General features: G+C 44.6%; 1 protein-coding gene across 7 annotated transcripts in view; it reads right to left on the bottom strand.

The window, feature by feature from the left end:
- Positions 1-17398, bottom strand: part of Ccdc62 (coiled-coil domain containing 62) — a 37883-nt gene extending 20485 nt beyond the window's left edge. For 2 of the 7 annotated variants that reach the window (XR_015047000.1, XM_021163903.2), the window contains exons 1-6: positions 17182-17393; positions 13625-13817; positions 11530-11696; positions 9487-9588; positions 6702-6873; positions 4341-4442 (exon numbers count right to left, since the gene is read on the bottom strand). Coding sequence is in view for 5 of the 7 variants with exons in the window: in XM_021163903.2 (XP_021019562.1) it covers positions 4341-4442; positions 6702-6873; positions 9487-9588; positions 11530-11696; positions 13625-13817; positions 17182-17343 (898 nt within the window). In the remaining 2 variants the exon portion in view is untranslated. Of the gene's footprint in view, positions 1-4340; positions 4443-6701; positions 6874-9486; positions 9589-11529; positions 11697-13624; positions 13818-17181 lie in introns of all 7 variants that reach the window. The other 5 variants (XR_015047001.1, XM_021163906.3, XM_021163904.3 and 2 more) reach the window with 5 other exon arrangements.
- Positions 17399-18885: the final 1487 nt, after the last annotated feature.

Raw genomic sequence — 18885 nt, 5'->3', positions numbered from 1 at the left:
TAAACAAGCTGAGTTTGGTCATATGTACCTGTGATCCCAGCTACTCTTTGTCTTTGTGGTTATATATATATAACCACACACACACACACACACACACACACACACACACACATATACAACTTGCTCAGTTACTAGACTGTGACTTGGCCGTATGTGAGTTCAAGGCTGACCACTTGGTGTTGGATAACCAACTGGGGGCTCTTCCCAGGGATCCACCTGTATTTTTTTAAGTAGCAAATAATTTATTGACTTATTGTGTTTATTTTTGAAGCAATTGCAGGCACACAAGTACTATGCACACTTATGGAGGACAGAGGATTTGAGGCTTAGTTCTCTTCTTCCACGATGTGGGTCTTAGGGATTAAACTCAGTTCATCAGCCTTGACAGCAAACATTTTACTCGCTGACCCATCTTGCCAGCCTTTATTTACTTATTTGTTTATTTACACACAATGTTATCCATGTGGAAGTCAGAGAGCAACTTGCAAGAATCAGCTCTCTCGGGCTGGTGAGATGGCTCAGTGGGTAAGAGCACCCGACTGCTCTTCCGAAGGTCCAGAGTTCAAATCCCAGCAACCACATGGTGGCTCACAACCATCCGCAACGAGATCTGGCGCCCTCTTCTGGAATGTCTGAAGACAGCTACAGTGTACTTACATATAATAAATAAATAAATCTTTAAAAAAAAAAAAAAAAAAAGAATCAGCTCTCTCTAGGATTGAAGTCAATGCTCAGCTGTGGCAGCACAGACCATTCCTGGATGAACCGTCTCTAGAGCCTATTCTCCCTCTGCTTCTGTGAAACAGTCTCTCCCTGAATCTGGTTGGATATGAGTGTAGCCAGGCTAGAACCCAGAAGGCCTCAAGGGTCTTCCATCTGTTACCCTGAGAGCGGGGTAATTTCAGGAATACCTGGGTTGGTGCTGGATGCTGGGATCCATTTGGCCTCTGGATTACAAAGCAAATACTCTTTAACTACTGAGCTACCTCCGCATCTCCACTGTGTTCATTTTTGAAACAGGTTCCTGTGTAATTCAGGCTGGCCTTGACCATCTTATGTAGCCAAAGTAGGCCTTGAGCTCCTGATCCTTCTGCCTCTACATCTCAAGGGCTGATTACAGGCAAATGCCACCATGCCCAGCTTAGCTGAGTTTTAGAATGACCTCCTGTTGCATCAGAAGCACTTCTAACATAAACAGCCATGCTTGCTTAGCCAGACAGTGGCATGCAAGGCTGCGTAGATGAGGGATCAGATGGAGTGGGTCTGTCTATTTCTATAGGGTGGTTCCAGAAACCAAAGAGTGTGTGTGAAGTTGTGCTAACAGCTCTTCTTGAGCACAAGACAGCATGGAGGAAGGTGCTCTGCGGTGTCTGAGTCTGGCTGAGGCTCTGCCTTTTACTGACTGTAGCTTGAGGCTCCATTCCCAGCAGTCAAGACACACTAAAATCATCCTCTTTGCAAACTCCTAATGACCATATGGTACAAAGAAATGAAATATGTCTCTAAGCCTATGTGAAGAACTTTATCTTCAACAAGAGAAAATAAATTTTTAAACTTGAAAGTAAAACTTTAGAACTTGCAATTTTGAATAAAGCGTGTCAAGTTTCTGGCCCAGTTCTTCACTAGAACATGACAGCACTGCCACACAGTAAGCCTTTCCCAGCTTTGTTACTCCACCCACTCTTGATTCACTGAACACTGAATCCAGGGTCTAGGGTGCTCTAGGCAAGCTTGTGCTCAACCACAGAGCTACACACACACCGTCAATTCTTACTCACTTACTTAATCCTAGGTTTACTTTTCTATGTCCCAGATCCTTGAGCATGCTAGGCTAGGGCTTTACCACTGAGCTGCATCCCTGGCCCTCACTTTTTTTTCTTCTCTTTTTACTATAGGGTCTCACATAATCCAGGCTGGCCTCGAACTCACTACATTACCCGAGGCTGACCTTGCCATCTTGATCCTTCTGGGATTACAGGTGTCTACCTATCCCACCACACACACAACTTGTTTTTTCATTGTTTTGTTGTTATTTGATTTTTGAGACTGGGTCTCATTATGTATCTCTGGCTTCCTGGAACTCGTTAACTTGACTAGACTGGCCCCAAATTCACATAGGTCCACAGACCTCTGTCTGGTAGGCTACCACACCAGCTACACCTTGGTTTTTATGATGCTGAGGAATAAACCCAAGGTCCAACAGGCAAACACTCTACCAGCTGAGCTACATCCTAGCCCCCTTGACTCACTTTTATAATTAAAACATACAAAAACTGGCCAGTCAGTGGTAGCACACACCTTCAATCCCAGCACTCGGGAGGCAGAGGCAGGAAGGAGGATCTCTGTGAGTTTGAGGCCAGCTTGGTCTACAAAGTGAATTCCAGGACAACCAAGGCTACACAGAAAAACCCTGTCTCAACAAAACAAAACAAAAAATAAACAAACAACAACAAAAACCAAACCAAACCAAAAAAACCTGTTTTTGAAGAATTGTCAAAAAGAAGAAGAAGAAGAAGAAGAAGAAGAAGAAGAAGAAGAAGAAGAAGAAGAAGAAGAATTGTCTTCAGCAAAAAGACAATTGGTTGAGGAAATGTTTTTAAAAGTTAATTCCAGGGCTGGAGAGATGGCTCAGTGGTTAAGAGCACCAACTGCTCTTCTGAAGGTCGTGAGTTCAAATCCCAGCAACCACATGGTGGTTCACAGCCATCTGTAATGAGATCTAACACCCTCTTGTGGTGTTTGAAGACAGCTACAGTGTACTTACATATAATAAATAAATAAATCTTAAATTAAAAAAAAAAAGTTAATTCCAAAATGGATTATAGTTTTATTTAGCAAGTCTCATTTTATGAACCAAGGAGACTTTCATATCTATGAAACAAGGGTGGGCTGGGTGTGATGGTCCACATCTGTAAGTCTCAGTTCAGGATCACATTGGAGCCTGTAAACTAGGCTGTGTCTTCTGACTTCCCGTGCAGTGTTGTGTGTGTGCATGCATGTATGCATGCATCTTAATGTAATACGCAGGCAGCTGAAGACGTACATGACATTGACCTTTGGCAATATATCTTGGAATACACTATAGGAAAATCAATCAATGTCTTCGAATCACTGGCTTAGTTCTGATTCTCTGTGGCCTGTAAGTGTCTAGGCTTTAGTGGACTCACATACACGCTGACCCAGAATGATTTCAACTGTAAAGTGGCAAATACACTGTACATTTAGTTATACACAAGACACAACTTAAGACAGAAATCCTAGAACTAATGAAGACAGTGCCCTCTAGTGGTGAAACTGGCAATCCTTAAAAGGGAGATTAGATGAAGGATTCCACTGTATTTAAAAACTGTAAAGACAATGCTCTATTCTCCTTTCTCTGTAGGAATTTATTCTCCTCTTAAAATGAAGTGGATTGAGGAGAGGAGTATCTGGGACAAAAAATGTTTATCTAATTTTCTCTTTGAAATTCTCTCTAAATCTATGATTTTCCTAACACAATGGCTGACATGAGAGCTTAGGGGAGCCCTGACAGGCAGGAGGATAAACACACTCAATGTGTGCAGTGAGAAGGGAGTTAAAGTCTGCAGTGGGAGGGGCAGGGGCAATGCCTGGGAGGTGCTGTGTGGTGGGAAAGCTTGGGATGACATCACAACACTCAATAAGGAAACCGCATGCCTCACTTTCTTACTTTGGGCTACACCAGTACAACAATACACAAGTGCTCTCCCAACTTATTGACCCATGACACAGGGAATTAATTAGTAAAACTGAACGCTGAATTCCTAAAGTTTTAAGTGCTGGAGCCCAAGTCTAGTGCTAGATAAGTATTCTACACATTAGGTTATGGCCTGACCCTTTGAACTCCTAGTTGTTCACATAGTGTCTAAAATTATAAATACTCTCCCCTCATCAATCCATAAGGTTCTTTTTAAATGATGTTACTTCTGATCCTCTGCCTCTGCCTCCCAAATTCTGGGATTACAAATTATATACCCAGGTCCAGCTGCTCCTGCTGGGGACTGAGGCTTGGCGTGTGGGCGGGCACTTCAGCAGCTGGGCTACACTCCTCCCCTAGAATGAACTTTCCAGCAGGAATGTTTTGGTTTTTTTATCGAGAAGGATAATGACCCATTCAAGCTGGATAAGAATGTAGTTGAAAACAGCTACTTGGAGGAGAATAAAAATATTAGAACCCAGGCCCAGTCCCTTACCAATTCTTCAAAAGACGGGGCAAAATACCAAAAGTCTATTTTGAGGGAGGTGTACAACTTTTAGCCTATGACAAAAAGATGAAGTTACAAACATGCAACTATTCAAATACATCAATCTAATTCTTTTACCAGTAAAAATTAGCTCATCATGTAGACAGCTTTTCTCTTGCTTGAGTCGAATTATCTCCTCTCGTTGTTCATTGTTTTCTGTTGTCTTCTCATTTAGATCCTCTTCACAGACAGAAGGAAGAAAAATCCTCAAGTAAGTACCAGCCTCCTGGGAAACGCAGACACTACACAGAAAATCCATGTCCTCAGCAGCTTGAGGACTCAGGTAGCTCTACAGTCAATGCATGCTGGCTTGTTCACGATCTCTGGCCTGGCCTCTCTTGCTATAACCCAAGGGACACAGAGCAATTTTTAAAAATAAAAACTCCTTGTGTCATTTCTTGGTAAGGAGCCCTCCCTTCTGTACTCAGGTGAAACGCAAGTTCCTTACTCTAAACAGCAAGGCCCACAGTGACACCACCCTCCCTGCTCCCCTTTTCTCTCTGATCCTTGACCGCCTCTGGGATACAGAAGAGACATTTTGGGTTTTGTTCCCTACTCTTGCTGAAGACCTTCCGACTCTCTTGGAACTGAGAATTCACTCCAGAGAGAGCTCAGTGCTGCACACGGAGCCGCTCCACTGCATCTGGAGTTTCTGAAGAAACAGCTTCCCTGAGCTTCCGGAATCTTCCAGCAATGACAGAGGCTGCTCCGGAGGTTGTGAAAACCCTAATTTACCGCCAGTCCAGTTGGTTAATGAGACGTTATATGAGGCTCCCATGGATATGGGACTGGTGTCTTAATGGCTATAGTCTCGTGGGATGTCCACCTGTGGGACCTGTCACTAACTCGAGGTACACAGGTCCCATCAAAAGCACCAGACTGAATTGTCTGTGCACCCAACTCCTAAAGGAAACAGAGCTCCTTTTTCCCAAGAAGGAAACAAATAAACCAACCCAGATGCCCCCACTCTGCCCCTGCATTTGTTCTTCCTGTTTTCTGCCGAGAAGGTTCTCCGTCGGATTCTGGCTAGAGTCCAGTCATAGCTCAAATGCTAACTCTTCAAATTTACTTTCTCAATCAAGTTTCTCTCCCTTACTCTCTATTCTATTTCCCATTACCCTACTTTAAAAATGTGTTAAATAAGGCTGGAAGAGTGGCTCAGCAGTTGTGAGAACTGACTGCTCTTCCAGAGGTCCTGAGTTCAATTCCCACCAACCACATGATGGCTCACAACCACCTGTAATTGGATCTAATGTCCTCTTCTGGTGCATTTGAAGACAGAATACATAAAATAAATAAACATATCTTTTTTTAAAATAAGTACTAGGTTAATCAAGTACTCATAATATGTAAGGATTGACACAACAGACTTATACTTGAACATCTTACTTGGTCCACGCAGACACCAGATAAACACTGATGAACAGTGTTTAGCCTACTGTTGTGGCTATGCTGACCCACTTCATGACCCACTACTGTCATGAAGCATATGAAATGATGACTTTAGCTGACATTATAAATGTAGACAGCGAGCCGGGCATGGTGGCGCACGCCTTTAATCCCAGCACTCGGGAGGCAGAGGCAGGCGGATTTCTGAGTTTGAGGCCAGCCTGGTCTACAAAGTGAGTTCCAGGACAGCCAGAGCTATACAGAGAAACCCTGTCTCGAAAAAAACCAAAAAAATAAAAAAATAAAAAATAAATGTAGACAGGACTTGAGACCATTGGTGAAGTCATGGTAAACCCAAGATTGTAAAACTGCTGAGTCCTTTACATTAAATTGGTCAAGATAAAAATGTCAGATTTCGGGAGTATGGCTGAGACAGGGCCACACACAGCCTAGGCTGGGCTTTGAGGTCTCTGTGTAGTGAAGGATGACTTTGAGTTAATAGTCCTCTGTCTACTTGTAAGAGCTGTACCTGGACTGCTATGCCTGGCTCAGTCTCAGAACCTCTTAGTTAAAACAGTTTAACTTGAGAACAGACAACAATCCTCTCCACATTCTGTTCATGCTTGAAGCAGAACTGGTCTGAGGAGAAGCCTGGCTGTTTGGACCAACTCCAGTGCCTGGGCTTTAACACCCACTGCACTTACACTGCTGTTGTTCATTACACAGTGTGTATTGGCAACAGCCACCTGATACAGGCAAGTGAACTGAAGTGGGATTCTTTTAAAAATATGATTCAGGGTTAGAGATCTTGTAAGTATAAGGTACCAGGTTCAGTCCTCTGCTCTAAAAAAAAAAAAAATGCAGTCTAACCACAATTGTGTTATCTTATATCACAAAACGTGTGGCATTAATTCTATATAAAGGAACCAGACATCGAGTGTTAGGGTCTGTAGTCAGGAATACATCTCTCTCAAGTATAAAACTAAGAGAACTCAGATACAGTGAATGCCAGAGACAACGTACTATTATTTTAAACTGTCATTTCCTTACCTTTCAGTTTATTGACTTCAATTCTAAGTGCCTTCAATTTCTGCTTATAATCTTGCTTTTCTCTCACCACACACGTCTCTGCCATCTTGGCATCACGTAAAGCGTGCTCTAACAATTTAAATTTACCCGAGCAGTCCGAAATGTGATTGACAGCCTCAATAATGTCTTTGTCCTAAAAACCGAGGGGAAACAGTTAGGCCATGTTTTAAATTCCAACTAATTAGTAAGGTCGTTCTTGCTTAGACTGCATTGTACAGTGAGCTCAGTTTTTTTTTTGTTTTTTTTGTTTTCTGGTTTTTTTTTTTTTTTGGTTTTTGGAGACAGGGTTTCTCTGTATAGCCCTGGCTGTCCTGGAACTCACACCAGGCTGGCCTCGAACTCAGAAATCCTCCTGCCTCTGCCTCCCAAGTGCTGGGATTAAAGGCATGCACAATCACTGCCTGGCATAGAAAGACATTCTTATGTGACCATGGCACTGTAACCGCCATTTCAGTTTTGTTGGCTGGCTTTTGAACCTACATGTGTCATGACATCTTACTCTCTCTTGAAAAGTTGAAAATCAGATAATTTTTTTTTAGACAGGCTCTCTTTACATAGCCCTGGATGTCCTGGAACTTGCTATAAAGACTGGGCTAGCCTCAAACTCACAGAGATCTACCTACCTCTGCTTCCTAGTGCTGAGATTAAAGGCACGCACCACCACATCCAGCAAGAATCACACAATTTGATAGCCAAGCTACACTGTTCAGCAAGTGAGTTGACAGCTCTTAGATGGGGGTGGGGGATATTATTCCCTGGATCACAGACCTGTGGGGCCCATATTTCAGCTTGTTAAAAGGATAGATAGACTCTTAGGACCTCATTCAACCAACATGCTGTATTAAAAGCTTTTTTTTTTTGGGGGGGGGGGCTGGTGAGATGGCTCAGCGGGTAAGAGCACCAACTGCTCTTCCAAAGGTCCTGAGTTCAAATCCCAGCAACCACATGGTGGCTCACAACCATCTGTAACAAGATCTGATGCCCACTTCTGGAGTGTCTGAAGTACACTACAGTGTACTTACATGTAACTAATAAATAAGTAAATTAAAAAAAAAAGAAAAAGAAAAAAAAAAGCTTTTGTGGTTGAAGCTGTCTGAAGTTATGAGAAAGGCATCTGCCTGCTATAATAGACATCACACTAGATGGCCAGGGAGGAAGCTTAGTGGTAGAGCACTTGCCCAGCACGAGTGAGGTGCCAGACTCAATCCTTAGTCTCAGGGACACTTGCCGACACACCATGATTAACACGTGTACCTTCCTCAGCACACCTATCACGACAGCAGTACCACACATGCAAATTTTGGGGGGAAAAAAACAAACAAAAGACATTACAAACTCAGTGGGCTAAGAGGGAGATAGAGGGTTGGGGCAAACTACTTAACTACTGGAAGACTGGGCAATGATGGCACACATCTGGAATCTCAGCATTCTGGAGGCTGAGAGAATCAGTGAGTCCTAGGCTAGCCTGGACTACATTACAAGTTTCAGGCCAGCAAACAAAATAAAACAAAATCAAAACCAGTGGAAGGGCTAAAAATGTCCCTCAGTGGTAGAGTATTTACCTAGCATGCAAAAGGCCCTGGGTTCAGTCCTCAGCATCATAAATAAGGAAATTTGTTTTATTAAACAAAACAATAACCCCAAACAAGAAAAGTTCATGACTAGATCAGTTTAAAAATAACAAGCAGGTAAGCCAATTCTTTTTTTTTGTTTTGTTTTTGTTTTTTTGTTTTTTTGAGACAGGGTTTCTCTGTGTAGCACTGGCTGTCCTGGAACTCACTCTGTAGACCTGGGCTGGCCTCGAACTCAGAAATCCACCTGCCTCTGCCTCCCGAGTGCTGGGATTAAAGGCGTGTGCCACCACGCCCGGCTAGGTGAGACAATTTCTTCAGTTTATGTCAGCCTTGAGGGAGGAGCTTAGGAGCTCCTTACTCCGTCTGTCTGACTACGTCCTGATAGGCATGTGCTGCTAGCAGAGTTTATTTCCCTCAAACAGACCTCTGACTATGGGCGGGAGTTCTGCATCTTCATGAATGCACTGTCCTAACATGCAGGAAGCATCTTCATTATTCCCCAGGCTCCGCCAGCACTGTGGTGGCAACTATTTTAACTAAAGCTAATTCTACAAATTTAACAGTTTCTCTTTAATTTTCAGAAAGCTTGCTCATGATCACGTCCCAACGTTAACGTCAGGAAGTCAATGGCACACATCTGCAAATGTCCCAACTACACCAACGTCATCGCCCTGCTTAGCAGCTACCAAAGGCACAGAGGAGCATACACTCTCTCTTTCTGAGGACTCCATGTTTCACACTCTACCAGTGTTTGACAGCTTCCACTTTTCTTTTTTGAGACAGAGTTTCTGTGTAGCCCTGGCTATTCTGGTGCTCCATCTGTAGACCAGGCTGGCCTCAAATTCACAGAGGTCCACCTGCCTCTGTCTCCAGAATGCTGGCATTAAAGGCTTGCACTACCACTACCCTGCTTCCTCTTGGTTTAATGGCCAAGCATCCAATGGTCAGTATTTTCAGAACTCCTGCAGACACCCAGGAAAGATGCACTGATACCAAGTCCCGAGGTGTGAGAGCACTGTCAGGCTGTCCCTTTCATCTGTGAGAGCAGAAGGTGAGGTGAGCAGCCCTGGCAGCTGTCTCTGGGCTGCTAAGCACTTGGGGAAGGATGGTGTGTGGGGTGAGCTCTGTAAGCTGCAGAGCGCTCTGAGGTGGATGTATGGCATTTCAATTACCTTTAGCTTTATCATGGTAGTGAGCGCCTGCTCTCTAGCTTGCAATTGTCCTACCTGAGCAGAGAGGTCCACTAATGTGCTGCTGAGATTTTCATTTCTAGCCTACAAGAGAACAGTACAGAAAACAGTAATTAACTCTGTTAACACTTCCATTGTGCTACCAACCACAACTGACACTCACTTCTGTTTTTTTTTTTTTAATTTAACATTTTCCAGGAACAATGTGGGTGAATTAAAAATCATCAAAAAGGAATGAACGTAAATGCCTGTTCCTCTGCTAGCTCCAGCTTCCTCTCAATACTTAGCAGTTGTTCTAACTTGTACTGATTTGTAGAAGTTGTGTTTATAAACATTTTTTAAGTAAAAGCATTTTGTTCTAATTAATACACAAGTAAAACATCACACGCTTCCTTAAAAATGAAGCCACTCATTTCTAGTCAGGGTTTCTCTGTGTAGCCCTGGCTGTGCTGGAACTCACGCTGTAGACCAGGCTGGCTTCTAATTCACAGAGACCTGCCTGCCTCTGCCTCCCAGGTGCTGATGTTAGACACATGCACGTGGCTGCACATCTTTTTTAACATCTAAGCTAAAAATCTTTACACTGGGTTTGGCTCAATATGCTAATATACATTTGCCCAAATCCTATCAAAAGTGAAAGACAAAACGTGAGCCATTACATAATCTGGTCTTGAGGTGATGAGGATGTGTCCACATGCACTCACCAGCTACAGTGAAGAGACTGTCATGATGCCGTGCCTCACAAGTGGGGGCACCATGTGTGTGGGTACAGCAGGCATGGGGACTTTGAAGTCTTAATTTTGCTGTGACCCTAAAACTGCTCTAAAATATAAAGCTTAGCTGAGCATAATGGCACACGCTGTAACTATCGCATCCTGGAGGCTAAGACGGAAGGATTAAACGTTTTGAGACCAGCCTAGGCTACATAGTCTATAAGAAGGAAGGAAGAGAAGAGAAGAGAAGAGAAGAGAAGAGAAGAGAAGAGAAGAGAAGAGAAGAGAAGAACTGAAAACCCAATTTTCTCTCAGCTGTGTTCCTAGCCCTGGCATGGGTGTGTTTAACCATATCAAGCAAGACCTTCCTGAGGTTAATCTCAGTACTTCAGAGGCTGAGACTGGAGGACTGCAGCTTCAGCACAAGCCAGAGGAGACTTGGGGAGATGTGTTCTGAGAATGTAAAGCATTTGCATCATCAAGGCCCTGGAAAGAGGGAAAGGGAGGGGAGACAGAAACAGGGGAGGGAATCAGAGCAGCGAAGGGAAGTGTGTGTGTGTGTGTGTGGGGGGGGGGGGATCCAGAATCTGGAAAGCCATATTTGAAGCTACCAAAACTTGAAGATTCTTATTTCAGACTTTGAGAAAGGTTTTCTGAAATAACCCATTGTTGTTAGAATGGACAGTGTTTCTAAAGGAAACAGCAAAAACCTTTATGCTGGGACTGGAGAGATGGCTCAGCGGTTAAGAGCACGGACTGCTCTTCTAGAGGTCCTCAGTTCAAATCCCAGCAACCACATGGTGGTTCACAACCATCTGTAATGAGATCTTGATGGCTTCTTCTGGTGTGTGTGAAGACAGCTACAGTGTACTTAGATATAATAATAAATAAATCTAAAAAAAAAAAGAGAAAGACAAAAAAATTTCTAAAAAAAAAAGTTTAAAACCCCTTTATGTTTATGGATGGATGAAAGAAACTTCATCCCACACAGAACAATCCTGTGCTGCAGCTGTGCAGGAAGCAGGGAGAACACAGAACTAAGATGGACAGAACACATACACTTCATGCCTCCATGCACACACATCTGCTTTTAAGATGGACAGAACACACACACTTCATGCCTCCATGCACACACATCTGCTTTTAAGATGGACAGAACACACACACTTCATGCCTCCATGCACACACATCTGCTTTTAAGATGGACAGAACACACACACTTCATGCCTCCATGCACACACATCTGCTTTTAACGGCGACATTGGAAGCCCAGCATTCAGACTAATAAAGTCCATCAGAAATGAAAGCCAACCTCAAGGTCTTCCGAGAGGAGGGTGGAATGTGTGGCCTTCTGAGCCATCTCCTGGAGCTGCTGCTGCGTCTTCTGAAGAGCTGTCTGGCACTCGGCTTGATTGGACTCCAGGGTCTTGACCTTCTTCATCAGTGACTTGATTATGTCAGTCCTTTTATGCAGCTCACCTGAGGGGAATTTCAGTCACTGTGTCTGTACTGAGACGTACTAGGCAGCACTTTCAAAATCAGGGATTATGAAATAAAGGTCTGATGAACATTCTTTAAAACATTTTACTGTGAAATGCACAATGCCATGTGTATTCCAGAAATAAACACTGGCACTAACCAGAAGTCACCTTCCCACACATAATCTCTGTTCATCTCCACTTTCCAGCCACTGCCCAGATCTTGGAATAACCATTTCCTTGCTGCCCACTCACTCCCCATGCAAGGATGGTAGGCCAGGAACCTGCCCACCACTGACCTACACTCCAGGCCAACATCCTTGCTTTTTACTATTATTGTTCTCCTACCTACTTCTGCGTCCATCCCCAAAGTATAATCTGACCCATATACAAATGGAATTACACGCAGGCGTTGGTCTCCTCACTTGTAAGATCCTGAGAGCCACCAGATTTGTCACCTGTGTTTACCAGGTTTACCTGGTACCTGACAGCAGTGTCTGCTCTGCTTCTGGGATTATCTAGGTCGTGCCCACCGTGCAGCTGTTAAAGCGTGCTGCTCTGAATATCCTCTTACGTGTCTCTTGGAGCATTTCAGCTTTGCTGCTCAAAATGTGGTCCTTAAACCTGCAGCACTAGTATCACTGGTGAAACTGCTAGGACAGCAGAGTCCTAATCCAGGCACGGCAGTGATGATCTCCCAGCACTCCAGCACTAGGTCAGTGAAAACAGTAAGATTAGGGGTTCAAGGTCATTCTTCACTACAAAGGAAGTCCAAAACCATACTCTATCTCACAATTTAAAAGTAAATAAAAGACAAAGTGCTGAAGAGGTGACCCGGTAGCTAAGAGCTTCTTCTGCTCTTACTGAGGACTCAGTTTGATTCCTAGTACCTGCACTCTGTGGCTCCCAGCTGCCTTTAACTCCAGCTCTGTCACCAGGACCCTCAGGCATCAGTGTTAACATACATAATAACAATAAAGGCTGGAGAGGTAGCTCAGTGGATAAGAGCACTTGTTGTTTTGCAGACCTAAGACTGGTTCGAATAGTCACATGGCAGCACAAGGTTCTCTGTATTTCCAGTTCTGGGTGATTCAACACCCTCTCCTGGCCTCTGAGAAAACCAGACACATATATGGTGCACATACATACATGCAGGCAAAAGCATTCACACATATAAAATAAAAATAATAAATGCTAGCCCAGTCTACAGAGTGAGTTCAAGGACAGCCAGAGCTACACAGAGAAATCTTGTCTCAAAAAAAAAAAATAGTAAAAAGATGGGGGGCGGGTAGAGAGGATGGGGGCAGCTGGGCACTGGTGGCGCTTGCCTTTAATCCCAGCACTTGGGAGGCAGAGGCAGGTGGATTTCTGAGTTCGAGGCCAGCCTGGTCTACAAAGTGAGTTCCAAGACAGCCAGAGCTATACAGAGAAACTCTGGCTTGAAAACAGAACAAAACAAAAAACAAAAGATAGAAAGAAAAGAAAAGAAAAGAAAAGAAAAGAAGGAAAGGAAAGGAAAGGAAAGGAAAGGAAAGGAAAGGAAAGGAAAGGAAAGGAAAGGAAAGGAAAGGAAAGAGGCCAGAGAGATGCTTCAGTGATTATCAGCATTAGTGTTTCTTCCTGAGGACCCAAGTTCGAGTCCCACTAGCCACTAGCCACTAGCTCTAGATCCAGAGCCCTCTTCTGGCATCTGAACACATTGCATGCATGTGGTGTATGGACAAGGATGGAGGCAGAACCCCACTACATTTGAGTACTCTGCCCCTCTGTGTCAGTACATCAGGGCGACTGTTTATAAAGTCCTCCTATCTTCAACAGGACAGAACTCCATGACATCAGGAGCCGCATTCTTTACCTCTTCCTTATGAGCGCCCTTAATGAATGTGTGAGCTCACAGGCCTATGCACAGGAGCAGCACGCGGTTCTGACCTTCAAGCTTGCTGCAGCGCTCCTCCAGGGTCAGCACTTTCTGCCGGTCCTCTTCCCAGGAGAGAAGCTGCCTCTGATGCACTGCGACCATGTCATTGAGCTCCTTATCTCGGTCTTTCAGCTCCCCGATGAGCAGCTGAAGTTCCTTCCGTTGCTTCTCAATAGTGGAAGTCTCAACTTCTGATCCGATGTTCTAAACATGGAGGGCGGTTTTGAATGCAGATAAACCCAACACCACACATCAGCCACAATATACTTTCCAAACAGTTATTCTGTGGCCATCTCTGAACTGTAAAATTGAATTTTACCCTCTTTCAAGGACAATATATCAAGTTATTTCTGTTTAAAGCAAGTTCAAGCCTGTTGCACGGTCTGCCTCTCTCATCTTCCATCATACAGTACACAATCCTTACAGAGTCAGAGGACTTCCAAAGCCTCTGGCTAACCCCACTCACTCAGTTTCTGCCTTCCCCGCCCTTCACTGCCAGTGTTCCTGTTCTGGTCAACAATGCTTTGCCCTTCTGTGTACTCCAGCACACACGCATGCGCGCATGCAGAGACACGCACACGTACATGTGCGCTCCTGAGCACACACCTCCTGCTGCCTTTGTGTGTTTGTGTGTGTATGGTGCTGGAGCTCAAACAGACATTAATGAGCATGGGATCTAACTACTGAGTTATATTCCCAATCCTTGGCCTAGAAATTTTGGGGAAACCAAGGAGAGATAAACATGAAATAATTTTTTAAACAATATTACAGTCAATTCTTATCAAAGAATGGGAATTTAATCTATAGGAAAATTAAGCTAGAAGTGGTGGTACAACTCTTTAGTCCCAGCACTACAGAGGTTGGAGGTAGGTGGATCTCTATGAGTTCAAGGTCAGTCTAGTCTATACATCAAGTTCCAAGCCAGCCAGAATTACATAGTTAGACCCTGTGGCAGTAACCACAACAAAAATATAAACTAACTAAACTCTAAATATTAACACATACATTACTGAAATACATTCAATCTATCAAGGGCAATTTAGTATTTTTTTTTCAAGATTTATTTATTAATTATGTATACAGAGTTCTGCTTGCATGTGTGCCTGCAGGCCAGAAGAGGGCATCAGATCTCATTACAGATGGTTCTGAGCCACCATGTGGTTGCTGGGAATTGAACTCAGGACCTCTGGAAGAGCAGCACTCTTAACCTCTGAGTCATCTCTCCAGCCTGGAAATTTAATATTGTTGCTTGTCATACTCAACATATATAATTAAAAACAGGGCAGAGGGGATCCAGAGGATATAGGGTTGATTCTTAGTCCCCACATAGCAGCTCAAAACTCTAGTTCCAGGGGATCTGATGCTCTTCTGGCCCCCTTGAGGACCAGGCACACACATGGGGTACAGACATACGTGCAGGCAAAACACACAACATATAAAAGAAAAAAAAAATCTTAAAAAAGGGTGGGAGGGTTCAGTATATAAAAGTGCTTGCCTTACAGCCTGGTAATACGAGTCAATGCCCGGAACCCAGGTAACAGTTGGAGGGAAAGAACTTACCAGCTCCCCAAAGCTATGCTCAGGCTTCCGCATGTACACATGTGCTACGTCTACATTACATGTCATATACACCCCTCACCCCCCCCCCAACTCACACACACACACACACACACATAATTTAAACAATAGGCCAGGCATGGGTGGTGCTTATCAAGACAAAAATTACCTATAATCTTTCTTGGTTACTATTATCACTATGTTGTTGTTGTGTTTTTGAAAGTATTTCTCTGTAGAGCCCTGGCTGTCCTAGAACTTGTTCTGTTGACCAGGCTGGCCTTGAACTCAAGACATCCGCCTGCCTTTGTCTCCCAAGGGCTGGGATTAAAGGCATGTACCACCAGCACCTGGTTGTGACTAACCATTTTAAAGTCCAATGTATGTCACGTCCTATCAACCTGAATCTGGAGTTGGCCACTTAGTGGTTATATAACCTTAATGAGGTTACTTGGCATCTCTCACTCTCAGTCTTTACCTGTAAAAGGGTAACAGCAGTACTCTTAGACAAATGCTCTATCACTGAGCAATATCTACAGCATTTGTTAATCATTGTTACTTCTGGGTATGAGTGCTTTACTGCATGTTCATCTGTGTATCTTGCAGGCTCAGTGCCTGTGGAGGTCGGAAGTTGCTATCAGAACTGCTGACATTAATGAGTCACAATAGGGGCCCTGGGAATCAAACCTAGGTCTTTTGGAAGAGCAAACGGTTCTCTTAACCAACCATCAAACCATCTCTCTAACCTCCACAGCCTTTTAGGAAAATAACCTTTTGAGACTTAGTCTCACTAAATTGCCTTGCCCAGGGGCTCACTCTGAGGCCTTGAAATTTCCAGACTCCACAGTAGCTGGAATTACAGACCTATAGTTTTCTTTTTTTTTTTTTTTTTTTTTTTTTGGTTTTTCGAGACAGGGTTTCTCTGTATAGCCCTGGCTGTCCTGGAACTCACTTTGTAGACCAGGGTGGCCTCGAACTCAGAAATCCGCCTGCCTCTGCCTCCGGAGTGAGTGCTGGGATTAAAGGCGTGCGCCACCACGCCTGGCTCCTATAGTTTTCATAAGTGCCTGGAATATAGTAATCACTCAACATTAGCTATCATTATTATTATTAATTACAGTTAGACAGGGCCTTGCTATGCAGCCCTGTCAGTTCTGCAAACTGGCCTTGAACTCAGATGCTAGCCGGGCGTGGTGGCGCATGCTTTTAATCCCAGCACGCGGGAAGCAGAGGCAGGCGGAATTTTGAGTTCTAGGCCAGCCTGGTCTACAGTGAGTTCCAGGACAGCCAGGGCTATCCAGAGAAACTGTGTCTTGAAAAACCAAACCAAACCATACGGTACAGAATTATGTTCTGGTTTTGTGTAGGAAAGGTGGGGACTGAACTCGCCTCATGAGTGCAAGACAACTCTACCACCAAGCTAAGCCTAGCCCCAAGTTAAAGATAATATTTAACATTGGGATATGACGGCTCACACGGATATTCTCAGAACTCAGGAGGCGTGGGGTGGGGGAAGAGTTCAGAGTGGTGCCAGCATGGTCTACCCAGGGCGTGGAGGGCATGTCAAGTTCATAGGGCAGTCATTATATGATTTCGGACAGTACTTTGAAAAAGACTTATAAATAATGACTTTCAGTTACTAGTACCTAAATACACACACAAAAGAACTTGGAATTCCAAGTCACAGTACCTGGATTCCAGTCTATTAGGGGTGGCAGCAGGGGGTGGGGGGCACGGGGCTCAGTGGAGGTAACCAGGCAATAAACCCAGCATACAAAAAGGGTTCGTGTCACCCTACACTGATACGTTAAGTGCAATCCTTGGGCAAATTCACGTTCGAGACTGTCAAAGGGAAGGAAGAAGTCCGTCCACTCGCTAGGCTACTGTTAAATAAGCGAGGGAAGGCAATGTCCCTGCCAACGTACAACAGCAGCGCTCCGGTGCTCGAGCCTCGTCGCTGGGTCCCAGCTAGGGCCGGCCTCTCGGCTCCCTGTCCCGGGGCGGCGGCGCTCACCTGGCGCCGGTATAAGGTCGCCGAAGGGTTCATGGATGATGCCCCCGCCCCCAGAGAGAGTTGGTGCCAGCAGCGGGTCACCTCCGAGACGCCATAGGCGCACGGCCGCAGCGGCGGGGGCAAGGCCACAGCCCAGCACGCCGCGCCCTCAGAGCTACGCATGCGCGCATGCGCACTCAAACCGCCGGGCCGACGTTGCGCAGGAGGGATGCTCTCGCGAGACTTGCGCCTGTGCTAGCTCGCGGCTCGAGAACCAGAACCTACATTCATTCCCATGCCGGAAGGCTTCTGCGCCTCTAAGGTTCCCGGAGCGTCGCAGCGGGAAAGACGAAGTGAATTAAAAGCCGTTTCTACGTCCCAGTGACCCTGGGTCGCTCCCTGTGGATGTTTAGTCTTAAGAACCGGGCCGGGCTCTCAGCACTGGCCTGAACCAAGATCATTGGAGACAGAGGGTCTACCAGTCAATCGATCATCGATCTGCTCTTAGTAGTGATGAGAACTGTTACATGCGATTATTTTTTAAAAGATATTTTAGTAATTATATCATTAATGTATATACTATATTTATTATTTCTTATATGTAAGTACACTGTAGCTGTCTCCAGACGCCCCAGAAAAGGGTGTCAGATCTCATTGCGGATGGTTGTGAGCCACCATGTGGTTGCTGGGAATTGAACTCATGACCTTCAGAAGAGCAGTGAGTGCTCTTAACCACTGAGCCATCTCTCCAGCCTGTTATGTGCTATTGTCACATTTACCGTATTACTGCTGGATTCCGCGGCTGAGGGGGAACGACGGGGACCTAGGGGAATTCTGGGTCTCATTATTTCCATGTTTGTGCATTCCCGCACCAGTGCAACTTCCAGAGGCCTTCCATCATCACCTTTGAGGCAGGTCCACCACTTATGCTAAAAGGGCTATCCAGCCATCCTCCTGCCTGGTTCCCAGTTCTAGGATTACGGCCTTTCATTTTATGGTTGTTAGGGAGTCAGAGGGGGGTAAGCAGAATAACCCTGGACCCTAAGAGCGATTTCCACCCAGGCCTGACCACCTGAGATTTATCCTAGGACTCCACAGTGGAAGGAGAGAATTCAAAGTTGTTTTATCTCTGCACACCAACACACACTCACACCAAAGTAAATGAACTTAAAATTATTTGTGTGCTAGGGATTGAATCTGTCACCATCAGGAAGCAAACTCTTTACCACATGTGTAAACACCTAATAAAAATGTAGCAAGTGAGCCGGGCATAGTGCCTTTAATCCCAGCACTTGGGAGGCAGAGGCAGGCGAATTTCTGAGTTCAAGGCCAGCCTGGTATCTACAGAGTGAGTTCCAGGACAGCCAGGGCTACACAGAGAAACCCTGTCTCGAAAAACTAAAAAAAAAAAAAAAAAAAAAAAAAGCAAGTGAAAAAGCAAAAAAATAAAAACTAGCCAGGCGTTGATCACACCTTAAATCCTTAAATCTCCTGAGTCAGAGGTCCTAGTTCAAGGCCAGCCTGGTCTACAGAGCAAGCTCCAAGACAACCCAAACCCAAAACAAAACAAGATTATGACAATTAGAATTAAAATCAACCTTTAAAACTAGGGGGAAGGTTAAATTTCAAGTGGAAGGAAAAAAGTCACATTATCAATAAGGACAATTTTAGACCACTTTCTAGCAGTAACACCTGCTGATGATAACGATAAGGATTGAAAATGCA

This window comes from Mus caroli, unplaced genomic scaffold, assembly GCF_978045245.1.
Source record: "Mus caroli unplaced genomic scaffold, Mus_caroli_1 scaffold_4, whole genome shotgun sequence".
NCBI lineage: Eukaryota > Metazoa > Chordata > Mammalia > Rodentia > Muridae > Mus > Mus caroli.
Note: the sequence above shows the minus strand (reverse complement) of the source record. Positions and strands in the feature narration are given on the sequence as shown.